A 15,015-nucleotide genomic window follows, 5' to 3' on the forward strand; every position below is an offset into this window, starting at 1 on the left:
TCAAGAAGGGCAGCAAAGAAGCCACTTCTCTCCAGGAAAAACATCAGGCACTGACTGATATTCTGCAAAAAGTACAGGAATTAGACTGTTGAGGACTGGGGTAAAGTCATTTTCTCTGAATCCCCTTTCCGATTGTTTGGGGCATCTGGAAAAAAGCTTGTCCGGAGAAGACAAGGTGAGCGCTACCATCAGTCCTGTGTCATGCCAACAGTAAAGCATCCTGAGACCATTCGTGTGTGGGGTTACTTCTCAGCCAAGGGAGTGGGCTTACTCACAATTTTGCCTAAGAACACAGCCAAGAAAATAATGTACTTTTTACTCCAAACATTTTCCCTGACTCCCAAAAGTACTATTTTAATTTTGACAGGAAAATGGTCCAATTCACTTATCAAGTGAACATCCCTGGTCATCCCTACTGCCTCCGATCTGGCGGCCTCACTAAACACAAATGCTTCTTATGTAAATTGTGTCTTGAGTGTTGGAGTGTGCCCCTGGCTATGCGTCAATAAAAAATGAACATTGTTCCATCTGGTTTGCTTAATATAAGGAATTTGAAAGGGTTTATACTTTTACTTTTGATTCTTAAGTACATTTTAGAAATTCCATTGACTTTTAATACCTAAGTATATTTGAAACCAAATACTTTTACTCAAGTTGTATTGTACTCTGGACTTTTGTCATTGTCTATTAAGGAATATTTCCTTTTATTCAAGTATGACAAGTTGCACCATGTCCTGGTGACAATAAAAGGCCACTCTAAAATGTGCAGTTTTGTCACACAACACAATGCTACAGATGTCTAAAATGTCAAGGGAGCATGCAATTGACAAGCAGACTTCAGGAATATCCACCAGAGCTGTTGCCATGGAATGTAATCTTCATTTCGCTACAATAAACTGCCTCCAACGTCGTTTTAGAAAATTTGTCAGGATGTCGAACCGGCCTCAACCGCAGACCACGTGTAACCGTGCCAGCTCATGACCACCACATTCGGCTTCTTCACATTGGACCTTTGAGAAGTAGTTTTTTGCCATTTCCCCATTTTAATGGAAATCTAAGGTACTTAACTGTTACCAAGAAATGACTTGATATTGATATAAAAACGTCTGCATTGGGCATTTAATTAATATACAGGCTGGCTTTGTGAGATTTGGTGCGTGACTGCTTTGCAGACGGTCTGGAACGCGGCCGTCTTAAGCGCCTACGCATTTTCGCGCTGTCAGTTTAGCAGCGACAGGCTACCGCAGTGTCAAAATTATTGATGGCGGACGAAATAGATATAATGATTAATTATCACGGGGGTTTCGAAAAAATAGACCGGAAAAACAGCCGTTATCCTTATTGTATCGTTTGGACACCTATTCCAATACTGTCGTGAGTAGCCACTTTCCCGGTTGTTTTCTTTTGCTCTCACCATCCGAAATGGAGACACTATTTACGTGACAGATCATGTTGATAAACATCAATGGTCATGTAGGCTATCACATATTTTGGACATTTAAATCACTAGCTTGCATTATAGCTAGTGAATTTCCAAATACTATGTGGGCTGGAATTAAAATGCCCATACCGTTAGATGCCCTATAATATACACGCAATCTTTATTCCCAGGACCCCCCAATACAGTGCCGTACCTCTGTTTTGTTCAGGTGGTTGCTTCCCTTCATTGGTCACATGGGGATCTGTACTTCTGCAGGCGTGATAAGAGACTTCGCTGGATCGTACTTGGTGTCTGTGAGTATATGCAGATCATGCACTATGGCGGTAGCCCTACAGCTTTATGTGCATAAGCCTAATGTTATTATCGGACCATCTGTTTCGATTGTTACTCAAAATTTCCCATCTTTCCTTTCAGGAAGATAATATGGCCTTTGGAAGACCAACAAAGTAAGTTGGCTTTGTTCGTTCAATGCTTGGAGCTAGGCCTGGCATATTGTGCTCAAAATTGACATGCAGGCGTTGCAGTTACGTAGTAAGGTATCTGCGGCATTGCTTGTCTCTTAACAGGTACTGGAAGCTTGATGTTGATAAGGTGTGTGGCACTGGCTCATCTGCCTGGGACAAGGCAGTGCACGATGCATCGGAGGAGTACAAATGCAGGCCGGTATGAACATTGACAGTGTCATAATAAGACAGACAGACAGAAAGGTCTAGTAGTGGAATTATATTTCCTTCCTAGGTTCTATTGAACATCTCCAAAAAAGGCCTATTGAACATCTTCAGTAAAGGGTAAAGGTATTTATTTGTACAGTGATTGTAAAGACCAATTGTAGCGATATTGACAAAAACACCTGGAGTTAGACCTGACTAGCCTTCTTCCTCTATCTCTTGTAGCACAACCTCTGCTGTGATAACTGCCACTCCCACGTGGCCCTGGCCCTTAACCTCATGCGTTACGACAACAGAACGTCCTGGAACATGGTCAACCTTTGCCTGCAGTCCCTTATCCATGGCAAGCATGTCAGGTGAGATACCATGCAATCATGCAATGAAGAGGTACTGTATGTAACAGAGTATGCTCATTCCTGTCGTAACCGTGAACACTGAACCTTCTGTACAACAATACTTGCCACTCACAAAGCATCATTCTGACTGACCAATCACTCTATGTGTATGTGCGGTACCTCTGGATCATTTGACTAACTGGTGTGGAAGGACTAGAATCAGACATGCTGATGAAATGGGCAGAAGCAAACTATGCAAAACAGCATCACCGAGCAAGCAAGCATGCACCTGCCAGCAGGCAACGCTCTGCAGGAGGGACAGAGGAGCTCCAGACACGGGGAAACATATGCTGTTGAGAAACCCCCTCATTATTCTCCCCCGACCCACATAGGGAGCTAAGGCCACTGCTTTGTGCAGCATCCACATTATCGTCCGAGGGCACCACGTCCTTAAGCAGTGGGGCGCCGTGTAATTCATCATTGCTAGATGTGGCCCCCTCATCACCACATCAACTCTGCCGGGGCTCCCACTGCTGCTGCTGGATCGGGGGGGGGGGGGGGGGATACAAGGTTACCCTGGATTCTGGGAAATTTAACCGACTGCACTTCCTTACCTGTCTCTATATACTGCCCTACAAAAGCCAAAACGCAACCCTCAAGCATTTTTTTTTGCAATAAGGTAAGGATTGTTTCATCACATAGAATGTTTAGATCTAAAAATATTTATATTTGACTTAGGGAAATCAGTGGTCATTGATATGCATAAACAATTACTTCAGAATAAGATAATACATCAGTGCATTATCACTTATCTACCTACAACATATTTGTCTGGACAGCAAATCAACTTTAAAGCCATTTTTTCTCAGTTTCACTGTTGCGTAGTTACTGCTCTTTGTATGGCAGAGTAGGTAACTGCAGTCAAAACATGGTGGAACAAAGCCAAAGTGCAGTAACTTCAGTTACTGCGGTTTTCCTTGGTTTTTCCTTGGATTTTGTAGTTACTGCAAATGTCTAACTCAAACTTTCTCTGAAACGGAACATAATTAAAACAGTTGACTATGTCACAAGATAAAACAGATACTACAATGTCTAATTTCAGTCTTAATTCAATTTTGTCCCCCAAAAAGTGTAGTTACTGCGTTTTGCCTTTGTAGGGCAGTATAGATGACAAATGTCTTGTGTTTTTGACAAACAGCTGAAATGTGAGGATTTAATGACTGTCATTACTACTCTCACTGTGCTCTCTCTCTTTCCCTCTGTCCTTCCCCAGCTGTGTGTCGTTCCTCAAGACCTGGCTGCCCTTCCTTATGTTGACTGGAGCCCTCGTCACCTTCATCCTAACGCTCAACCTGCGCTGACCACGCAAGGGACACGGAGAGGGAGATGGAGTGGAGAGATAATACAAGGGATTTTCCTGCTGCGTTGTCATCATAAAAGTGAAAGAAGAACAATAAACATTTCGATGGAACACTTCTTTGTGCAGTACTAATATTCACACTCATGAAGGCAGTTATGTCCAGCTGTTCTGGCATGTTTTGAAGTTCCTTCTACTAGATTCAGAAAGGAATGTCATATCAATAAATGTTTGGCTTGGGATAGTCATAACCATAGATATCGAACTGATATAGCATCTGCTAAATGACGATAATATAAATGTAAATATATTGTCTACGGTAATCAATTCAAATTGGTCTCTCTTACTGATCCCTAAACCCCATTTAACCAGTGTGGGTCACCCGTCACTCTTAAATGCCCCCAGCTAATACCCACTCAACATAATTTTACTTTGTAATTGTTTACTGTATTTTATCAGACAGTGTTCGTTTTTCATGCAATAAGTTATCTGAAGCAACATCCTTGGGAATGTTAATATACTGTACAGTAGTCCATAATCATGGCCACTCATTCGATAGAATTACAGAAATGATGGGCAATACGCTATACCATAGGCTAGTAAAGACAAATCAAATTGTATTTGTCATGCTTCGTAAACAACAGGCGTAGACTAACAGTGAAATGCTTCCCATCAATGGCAGAGACAGAAAATATAGAAAAGTTATAATAAATACAGCGTAACGCTAACCTTGCTATGGGGTAGCAGTACAGAGTCGATGTGCAGGGGTACGAGGTAATTGAGGTAGATATGTACATATAACTAGGAATAAAGTGGCTAGGCAACAGGATAGATAATAAACAGTTGCAACAGCGTATGTGATCAGTCAAAAAAGTTAATGCAAAAATTGGGTCAATGCAGATAGTCTGGGTAGTTATTTATTTAACTGAACTATTTAACAGTCTTATGGCTTGGGGTTAGAAGCTGTTCAGGGTCCTGTTGGTTCCAGACTTGGTACATCGGTACCGCTTGCCGTATTGTAGCAGAGAGAAGAGTCTATGACTTGGATGGCTGGAGTCATTAACTGCCTGCTATTGAGGTCCTGGATGACAGGGAGCTCGGCCCGAGTGAGGGCGGCACGTAGCCTCGAGCTTAGAACGTTGGGTTCGAATACCGGAACCACAAGGAGAAAAACAAATCTGTCGCTGTGCCTTTGAGCAAGGCACTTAACCTTAATTGCTCCAGGGGCGCTGGACAATGGCGACCCTGGCCGTGACCCCCCACTCCCTGCGGGTGTCTCAGGGGAGTTGGCATATGCCACCCAAAAAACCTTTCCATTACACACTTGTGTGTAACAGGACAAATATAAGCGCCGCCCAAATTATGATATGTACTGGGCCATGGGCACTACCATCTGTTTTGTGTTGTTATTTATTGGAACAAATATAAATAGCCTACCTGTTCATTGTTTATGAACTGTTAAATCATATCACACAAAGACACCACAGAGGTCTACTCTTCTGTGTAGTATAATATTTTTCGTGTCTGTGCCTTTAAAAAACGTTCACTGTTCCTCTCCTTGATTCTGCGCCGGTATTTCAAGTCAAGCTAACAATTCGCCGGTCCTCTTGCTCAGCAGACGAAACATCCTTCTCACTCAATGCAGACACAAACCACTGGGCTATCATTTGGCACCATCTAAAGAAAGGCTAACACCTCGTTATACCGGAGTCTTGAGTTTTTTTTACTCCTTGATGTGCATGACACGGCGTAATATGAATCACCGTCAACTGCTCCTTCTACATATTCTGGTATTTATCAGTTTATAACGTTTCTGTTGAGTTATGCATAATTTGGTAATCCTTGTACTTTTTGGTGCGCTACTCTGTGCGCCCCACCAGTGCTTGGAGTGTCCATCAGGCTGCCAATGCTTTGCTGGCACGCGCACAGTGAAATGCGTTTCCAAGGACCTTCGCGCCATACCACAAGATATTCCAGGATATACAAGGAATGTGATCATCACAGGACACAATATATTCAGAATTGGATCAGAGACATTTCAAGAACTGAAAAATGTCACTACCATCATTTTGAGCAACAATAGGTGAGTAAATATTCTCATCAAAGAGAATTGTGTTCTGATGTTTCACTACAGACCAGGGTTCAATCCCAGGCTGTATCACAGCCAGCCATGACCTGGAGACCCATGAGGTGGCACACAATTGGCCCAGCGTCGTCCGGGTTAGAGGAGGGTTTGGCCGGCCGGGATGTCCTTGTCCCAACGCGCTCTAGTGACTCCTTGTGGGGGTCCGGGCGTCTGCAAGCTGACACTGGTTGCCAGTTGTACAGTGTTTCCTCCGACACATTGGTGCGGCTGGCTTCCGGGTTAAGCGAGCAGTCTGTCAAGAAGCAGTACGGCTTGGCAGGGTCGTGTTTTGGAGGATGCATGGCTCTCGACCTTTGCCTCTCCCGAGTCCGAACAGGAGTTTCAGAAATGGGACAAGACTATAACTACTAATTGGATATCACAAAATTGGGGAGAAATAGCAGGGGAAAAAAATATATGAATAAAAATAAGAAAATTGTGTTCTTGCCGTTGCAGAGATTCAACATTTTCAACCATTTTCAACATATGCATATTTACTAGCCTATACATTTCTGAAGATTTGAGTTATGATTCTAAACTACAATAAAATTATTATTCCATGTTCTCCTGAATGCCATCAAACCAACTTATGAAATATTTAAATACACTATTTGAGCATGACAATAATTCAGCAAACATTACTTCCGAGTCCAATATGCGTTTTGGGGACTGTAAACATGGTCCATCTGTCTTCCCAGGATCACAGAGGTTGCGTCCCACAGCTTCTCTACCCTTTCCTACCTGCGCTCCCTGGACATGAGCTGCAACCATCTGACTCTCATCCACCCTGAAGCCCTCAACATCCCAGGGAGTCCTCTAAAGGAGCTCAACCTTAGCCGTTCCCTCTATAACTACACCTCACTGAGTGATCTCACCACCGCACTGCGCTGGGGAGGCCTAGGAGGGTTGCTCAGCCTAGACCTCTCCGGGAACCGCCTGGTCTTCCTACCCCCAGGGATGTTCTCCCACCTCCCCAGCCTGCAGCACCTCTTCCTTGGTAACAACTCCCTAGCATCGGTCTACAACGGCACCTTCTTTGGCCTGCGCCGCCTGGAGCTGCTTGACTTGACCCGCAACTCTTTCAGGGCGTTCCGAGGTGATGCTCTGGGGGAGCTGGAAAGGCTGGGGCAAGCCCCCCGCATCCTGCTGAGCCACAACCCCTATGTCTGCACATGTGAGATCCAAGACTTTGCTGTGTGGCTTAAGAGCTCCTGGGCTCAGGTGGGGGATGCAGAGGCTCTGACCTGCGCCTCACCCTGGGAGTTTCAGGACAGGCCCCTGCGAGAGCTCGGGGTCCAGGTTATTGGATGCCATGCCACTTCACCACCTCTGGTCGGAATCAGAGACGAGGTGGGCGACCTCTCCCTGCAGACCTCCTACGTCCTCCTAGGTCTGGTGCTGGGCTTTGTGGGCATGGTCTTCCTCTTTGTGCTCTACCTCAACCGTCAAGGTATTAAAAAGTGGGTGGTGGAGACGCGAGATGCCTGCCATGAAGTGTTGGAGGGGTATCACCACCGCTATGAGATCGACACTGACCCCCGCCGGGAATACCTCTCAAAAGACGTCAGAGTCGAAGAGAAGCCACCGACAAACGGTAGTTTTGGACAGGCTTACTCAGATAACCACTTATCACAGCTACCCACTGACACCTGTTTAGTTCAGATCCCCTCAGACACACAGCTCAAACCAGGCTCCATCTCGGTGGATTTGTAATTCCTCATTCCCTGGACTGGAGTGAACTTGCATTCAGGGTTGGGTAGGTTACTTTCTAAATGTAATCTGTTACAGTTACTAGTTACTTGTCAAATTGTAATCAGTAACGTAACTTTTGGATTACCCAAACTCTAATGTAAATTGGTTTACTTTCCTCTTATTAGACAAAAATGATCCATACACACACATTTGGTGTGTCATCATAGTGGTCTCTGACTTGTGGTCAGACTTGCTCTGGTGGAACTAATTTAAACCTGTTCTTGTATCAATGCTGAATTAAATGTCATTGAGAAAACAGCAAACATCCTTTATGAATTTGAAAGTAATCATCTAGTTTTTCAAAAGCATCTGTAATCTGATATTTTGGGCTGGTAACATAACTGATTAAAAGTACATTTTCTTTTGTAACCAGATTACATATAATCAGTTTCTGCCCAACCCTGCACACATTTGTGAGGGACTTACCTGTATCATACATTTCTGTACAATATGTTGAATATAATTACATAACTTAAGTAAGCATAAGTAAGCACTTATGCTTACATAAGTGATGTAATTATGCTATTTAATGGAGAGCCTATTTTAAGTGTAAACAGCCAGGCTTCGTTGTACCTGCATAGCCTTGATGCCTCTCTTGCTGTGGCCTCATTTTTACTAACTTGCATAGATTTAACCAAGTTGCTATCTGTCTTTGGTGTTGTATGTATTATTATATTATACTTTGTGGGTCTTATTAACATATCTAGATGGAACCAAAGCAATATAGCCTATCTGAAGGGTCTTGACTGCAAAACTAACCTTGAATGTCTACTCTTTTGGGAAGATTGAATGATTCTACACTGCACTAAGTCATATTTTCGTCCTTAACTGACTTTGTAACCAGACGTGACAGGGCAAGAAAGAAAGGGCACATATTTCCAGAGTGCAGAAGTTATATGGTATTGAAGTGATGAAGCAGGATCTAGTGTGGTGTATAAATTCATGTGCATAACTTACCAGTGTTATGTAAGATAACTGAAATGAAACAATTGTAAAACCCCTTTGTGGTGCTCAATAAAAACATGTTTTCAAAATGTTATCCAAATCACATATGCAGTAAGTTTACATTTAGTCTTGAAGTAACTTTACAACTCTACAGGGAGCTGTTGGAATGACCACTGCTCCATTGCCCAGTTCTGTTACTATGTGTAGGGCTAGCGTGATTCTCCTGCTTAGCGCGGATGGGGAAAGGGAGATGATTAAGTGTGTCTGTAGGAGGAAAGTGGGACAAGATGAAGGATGCTAGTCAGAGTTGCACCTGCTGGCTCTGCAGGTATCGGTGCATCTCTCTTTCCTGTGTGTGAGTTTAGTTGCAGGACTTTATAACTAATGATCGCTATTGACCAAAGCAACACTGACAGTAGATATTAATCTCCACCTCAATGCTACTGGCTCTGGTGTGTGTGAGTTTATCTATTCAGTAAGCATATTTTAGTGATCTTATTATATGACAGCACGAAATGATGTCTGATGCGTGGTTGCAGTAATGTAAAGTGCAAACCGTTTTACAGATTGATTGCTTGCTACACACCTGTAAAGTATGATCATGTTTTCAAGGATGTCATGTCCGTCTTTGAAATGTGTCATTTATTGGGTGGTATCTTCAGCTAAAAGTACACATGCACAGTCATCCCAAGGCAAGTGACGTATTGCACGGGTACACTAGTGACAGGCCTCGGTTGCTGTCAAAATGATGCAGGTGTAAGTAGGACGTTGTGCGCACGGGCAGGATTTCTAAAACACCTGGAAACGCTGGCTATCATCAATAATCCCAGCAAGGTCTACATGCACTCTACTGAAGACAGTAAATGGGCTGAGATTAACCATGCACTGAGAGTAAGGTCAAAGCCAGTCCTCTAATTACATGCACTTGGAGCAGAAGAGGCAGCGCATTCCTCCCGGCTCACTCATTATTTGTTGGAAGAGAGGGTCATAACCTATAGAAAGTCAGCACAAAAAAGGAGAGGAGATAAAAGGTTCGTAAGCTCAAAGCAAACATGACCTGGAAGCGTTTCAATGGTTTTACGTGACTGATGAGCCCATGTTTTGCTCGATGCTTTTTCAGCTACTGGAGGTGCATTGCACCTTTATTTGAATTGGAAACAGGAATCTATGATATAGACATTGAATGTGTTTAAACAGTTCCTTTTCACCCTTTTTTACCAAGGAATAAGATCACCTCACCACACCAGCTACATTTGCCAGGCAGCTGTTTTACACCAGCAAGCTCCACTCACATCAGTTATTTAATGCAGTAAAGTGAAAAATATACATAAGTTCTGCCACTTTTAGGCTGAGGCATGGCTATTATTGTGCGACTAGCTCCAATAGTGGGTTTAGGCCAGGGTTAAAAAAAGTGTACTCTTCAGGAATCGAACCCGTTTGAGTCAAATCAGTCAAATGTATGAGGGTGCCCTCTACTGGCATGAGTCTATACTATGTCTCTGTTAGAAATGACCATATAATTAGGTCACTAATTCTATGGTCATATCTAACAAAGGGATGGCATGTTGCCTTCTGTGACACTGTATTGCAGCGCCACAACAACCCAATTCCAAGAGTCCAATCAAACAAAATGAACATCACAAATTTGCCTGAGGGAAGGTTGCTTTTTCAATTTGTACTTCGTTATAGACAAATTACTTTGAAGTTTGACTCCGAAATGAAGTTTGTCAGTATTGTTATCTGGGTGGGTGTTTTTGCTTTACAGATGTTTAGGCAGTTTAAACCCCTGATGCCCCCCTTGATCCTGAAGCAATGAGCCAGCACCCCTCCTATCAACATAGACACGCAGCCAGTTCTGAGAAATATCTATGAACACTGGACAATGACACAATCCACCACCGGACAAAGATCTCACCATACCATCAGAGATGCTAATACACCCAGGTTTGGAGTCAGAATAATAGTAGAGAGAATGATTTATTTCAGTTTTCATTTCTTTCATCACATTCTCAGTGGGTCAGAAGTTTACATACACTCAATTAGTATTTGGTAGCATTGCCTTTAAATTGTATAACTTGGGTCAAACGTTTCAGGTAGCCTTCCACAAGCTTCCCACAATAAGTTGGGTGAATTTTGGCCCATTCCTCTTGACAGAGCTGGTGTAACTGAGTCAGGTTTGTAGGCCTCCTTGCTCACACAAGCTTTTTCAGTTCTGCCCACAGATTTTCTATAGGATTGAGGTCAGGGCTTTGTGATGGCGACTCCAATACCTTGACTTTGTTGTCCTTAAGCCATTTTGCCACAACTTTAGAAGTATGCTTGGGGTCATTGTCCATTCGGAAGACCCATTTGCAACCAAGCTTTAACTTCCTGACTGATGTCTTGAGATGTTGCCTCAATATATCCACATAATTTTGCTGCCTCATGATGCCATCTATTTTGTGAAGTGCACCAGTCCCTCCTGCAGCAAAGCACCCCCACAACATGACCTTGCCACCCCCGTGATTTACGGTTGGGATGTTGTTCTTCGGCTTGCCTCTTTTTCCTCAAAACATAATGATGGTCATTATGGCCAAGCACTTCCATTTTTGTTTCATCAGATCAGAGGACATTTCTCCAAAAAGTACGATCTTTATCCCCATGTGCAGTTGCAAACCGTAGTCTGGCTTTTTTATAGTGGTTTTGCAGCAGTGGCTTCTTCCTTGCTGAGCTGCCTATCAGGTTATGTCGATATAGGACTCATTTTACTGTGGATATAGGTACTTTTGTACCTGTTTCCTCCAGCATCTTCACAAGGTCATTTGCTGTTGTTCTGGGATTGATTTGCACTTTTCGTACCAAAGTACGTTCATCTCTAGGAGACAGAACGCGTCTCCTTCTTGAGCGGTGTGACGGCTGCGTGTTCCCATGGTGTTTATACTTGTGTACTATTGTTTGTACAGATGAACGTGGTACCTTCAGGCGATTGGAAATTGCTCCCAAGGATGAACCAGACTTGTGGAGGTCTACAATTTGTTTTTCTGTGGTCTTGGCTGATTTCTTAAGTTTTTCCCATCACGTCAAGCAAAGAGGCACTACGTTTGAAATACATCCACAAATACACCTCCAATTGACTCAAATGATGTCAATTAGCCTTTCAGAAGCTTCTAAAGCAATGACATCATTTTCTGGAATTTTTCAAGCTGTTTAAAGGCACAGTCAACTTAATGTATGCAAACGTCTGACCCACTGGAATTGCGATACAGTGAATTATAAGTGAAATAATCTGTCTGTAAACAATTGTTGGAAAAATGACTTGTGTCATGCACAAAGTAGATGTCCTAACCGACTTGCCAAAACTATAGTTTGTTAACAAGAAAATTGTGGAGTGGCTAAAAAATGAGTTTTAATGACTCCAACCTAAGTGTATGTAAACTTCCGAATTCAACTGTAATTGACAACCCTGAGCTATTGAGGGTCAGAATTTCAAGACCTTTTATACTAAACAGTATTTTATCCAGATTACTAATATAAGTCATTCAATTTTTGCTAATAAAATGTACTTTTTGTTTGCTCTAAAATGTGTGCTAAATTGTTTAGGTTTTAAATAACTTTAAAAAAATATATAGTTTGAGGCATTATGATTGGAATAGTATAAGGAAAACCTTCAATATAATAAAATAAAAATGGAAATTAATAAAAGGATTGAACCATCTATTTCCATGTATAATCCTCAATTTATGTATTTATTTGTGTATTTTATTTTCCATTTCAGAATTTATTTTCCAATTGATCGGTCGAGGCTATTTATTTATTTTTTTGTTGCATTTTCTATTTCTCTATTTAATTTCCACGTTTAATTATTTCTTGACTGAAATGTATTTATTTCAAGTGACACTGGGCGTTCCATATCTCTGATGCTACACATATCAGTAGATCTCTGGTCAGATACTTTGCAAATTGCGCCGACCACTGGATGATAAACATGTCATATGAATAGATATCCGCCTGGTGGCCGACACTGCGAAATGGCGGAAACGGATGTGGAGCTTGAATATGAGGGCGGTGGAAAAAAGGATGAGTGGACTTTTGTCCAAAATAATGGAAAGGGGAGGAAGGTTGTTGTGGTAAATGTGTCTAGTCCCTCAGATACCCCATAGTATCTAGTAGGAATGTGTTTTGGGGGTTAACAAGATATCCCCAACTTAGTGGATCCGTGTGGACCCCAACTTAGTGATCCCGTGCGGCTCAGTTGGTAGAGCATGGCGCTTGCCACGCCAGGATTGTGGGTTTGATTCCCATGGGGGACGAGTGTGGGGAAAAACGACAAAAATGTACCCACCCACTAAGTTGCTTTGAATAAGAATGTCTGCTAAATGACTCAAATATAAAAAATATCGAAACTGGTGAAGAAAGCAATGGGGTAAAGTAAAATCACGAGAAGTGGGCTTGTTTTGATTTCTTGTGTATCTGTTGATCAGAAGAAACGTCTGCTGGATCTCACTGGAACTGATGGATATGATGTGACGTGCTTTGATCTTCAAAGCAGGGCACCTGCCATTTCTGGAGTAGCGGAAGAATTTGACTTTGCTCTATGGAATAAGATTCATGGAGTGGTCGACGCACGTACAATTAATTGCGTGGTAAATGGCAGGAAGGAGAAGAGTTTGTCTGTTCTTGTGTTTTTTGATGAGTTTCTCCCTATCCATGTGCAGCTGGGATAGACTCAGTCGGTATTAGATAGAACATCGTGACCCTTCCCGCCGGTGGGGGAAACAACCTGTCGTCACCTAGGTTACCCCATTGGTTCACAGCAAAAACTTGACCTCTTTCAAACGCAATTTTCTTGTTGTCTGCTTGTTTTAGTCAATTACAAAACTATACTGATCAAAAATATAAACGCAACATGTGAAGTGTTGGTCCCATGTTTCATGAGCTGAAATAAAAGATCCCAGAAATGTTCCATAAACACAAAAAGCTTATTTATCTCAATTTTTGTGCACAATTTGTTTACATTCCTGTTAATGGGGAGGGGGGGTGCTGATGAGTATTTTTTTCTGTAATAAAGCCCTTTCGTGGGGAAAAACTAATTATGATTGGTTGGGCCTGGCTCCCCAGTGTATGGACCTATGCCCTCCCAGGCTCACCAATGGCTGCTCCCCTGCCCGGCCTGGTTCCCAAGTGGGTGGACCTATGCCCTCCCAGGCTCACCCATGGCTGCACCCCTGCCCGGCCTGGTTCCCAAGTGGGTGGACCTATGCCCTCCCAGGCTCACCAATGGCTGCTCCCCTGCCCGGCCTGGTTCCCAAGTGGGTGGACCTATGCCCTCCCAGGCTCACCCATGGCTGCGGTCCTGCCCAGCCATGTGAAATCCATAGATTAGGTCCTAATGAATTTATTTAAATTGACTGATTTCCTTTTATGTAACTCAGTCAAATCTTTGAAATTGTTGTATGTTGCATTTATATTTTTGTTCAGTATACATTTCAGAAAAGTAGAACATGTAAAGATTACTTTGCTACATTGCCTGCTCCATACTGTTCTCACTACTTAGAAAAACATAATATTGTAGGTCAGGGATCGTCAACTAGATTCAGCCACGGGCCGACTTTTTCTGGAGCGAACGTCGGGGGGGCCAGAACATAATTACAAATATGTTTGTAACTACCGCACGGCAAGCAGTACCGGAGCTCCAAGTCTAGGTCCAAAAAGCTTTTTAACAGCTTCTACCCCCAAGCCATAAGACTCCTGAACAGCTAATCAAATGGCTACCCAGCCTATTTGCATTGCCCCCACCCCCCTCTTTTACGCTGCTGCTACTCTCTGTTTATTATCTATGCATAGTCACTTTACTTATCTATTTTTTACTTACACTTATTTTTCTTAAAACTGCATTGTTGGTTAAGGGCCTGTAAGTAAGCATTTCACTGTTGTATTCAACACATGTGACAAATAAGATTTGATTTGAGACTGCAAATTGACCACAAGAACATAATAATTTAGAAAGGCTTAAAATGAGGGTGTGTTTCGTGTAGGCTTATTCTGGTGTGATGTTTTGATAACCATGCAAATCTCTCTTGGACAAGGTGACTTTTATCAATATTTTCAGCTTTCTTTACTCTCAGACTCTAAAATGCTATTTAGCATCAAAGTACACATGTCCAACTACTACAGACGTTATTAACAACTAAGGAAGAATGTTCCACTTCTCTCATTGACTTCTTAAACCCCAAACCCCGGCCTGGTCTGTTTGGTCTGTTTCTGGGGCGTTCCCAGAAGTCTCGCGATGTTGCACCTCTGGGTTTAGAAACTCTGTGATTGGCATCATGGCATTTAGCATTTAGACTTCCGGTTTTCGGATTTTGCCTTCAAAATAAAAGTCCACGGTATAACGCTATGTGTATGATACGAAA

The 15,015-nt window shown here is 42.6% G+C and overlaps 2 protein-coding genes across 2 annotated transcripts; both read left to right on the top strand.

Moving 5' to 3' along the window:
• The first annotated feature begins 1,162 nt into the window (after window positions 1-1,162).
• Window positions 1,163-4,134, top strand: LOC129845913 (transmembrane protein 222-like). The gene is made up of 6 exons (XM_055913851.1): window positions 1,163-1,374; window positions 1,650-1,734; window positions 1,856-1,887; window positions 2,008-2,104; window positions 2,335-2,465; window positions 3,718-4,134. Exons 1-6 carry the CDS (start codon window positions 1,262-1,264, stop codon window positions 3,803-3,805), a joined length of 546 nt encoding a protein of 181 aa, XP_055769826.1. The 5' UTR covers window positions 1,163-1,261; the 3' UTR covers window positions 3,806-4,134.
• A 91-nt stretch (window positions 4,135-4,225) lies between these two features.
• On the top strand, window positions 4,226-8,717 carry LOC129845912 (trophoblast glycoprotein-like). The gene is made up of 2 exons (XM_055913850.1): window positions 4,226-5,884; window positions 6,625-8,717. The coding sequence occupies exons 1-2, from the start codon at window positions 5,625-5,627 to the stop codon at window positions 7,637-7,639; spliced, it is 1,275 nt and encodes a 424-aa protein (XP_055769825.1). The 5' UTR covers window positions 4,226-5,624; the 3' UTR covers window positions 7,640-8,717.
• Window positions 8,718-15,015: the final 6,298 nt, after the last annotated feature.

The sequence above is a fragment of the Salvelinus fontinalis genome, unplaced genomic scaffold (genome assembly GCF_029448725.1).
Source record: "Salvelinus fontinalis isolate EN_2023a unplaced genomic scaffold, ASM2944872v1 scaffold_0401, whole genome shotgun sequence".
NCBI classification, from domain to species: domain Eukaryota; kingdom Metazoa; phylum Chordata; class Actinopteri; order Salmoniformes; family Salmonidae; genus Salvelinus; species Salvelinus fontinalis.

Coding starts and splice junctions, on each gene's coding strand:
- LOC129845912 (XM_055913850.1), top strand. CDS start 5,625: ATGCATAATTTGGTAATCCTTGTACTTTTTGGTGCGCTACTCTGTGCG. Junction 5,885..6,624: donor ATCATTTTGAGCAACAATAG/GTGAGTAAATAT, acceptor CTGTCTTCCCAG/GATCACAGAGGTTGCGTCCC.
- LOC129845913 (XM_055913851.1), top strand. CDS start 1,262: ATGGCGGACGAAATAGATATAATGATTAATTATCACGGGGGTTTCGAA. Junction 1,375..1,649: donor ACACCTATTCCAATACTGTC/GTGAGTAGCCAC, acceptor TGTTTTGTTCAG/GTGGTTGCTTCCCTTCATTG. Junction 2,105..2,334: donor AGGAGTACAAATGCAGGCCG/GTATGAACATTG, acceptor TATCTCTTGTAG/CACAACCTCTGCTGTGATAA.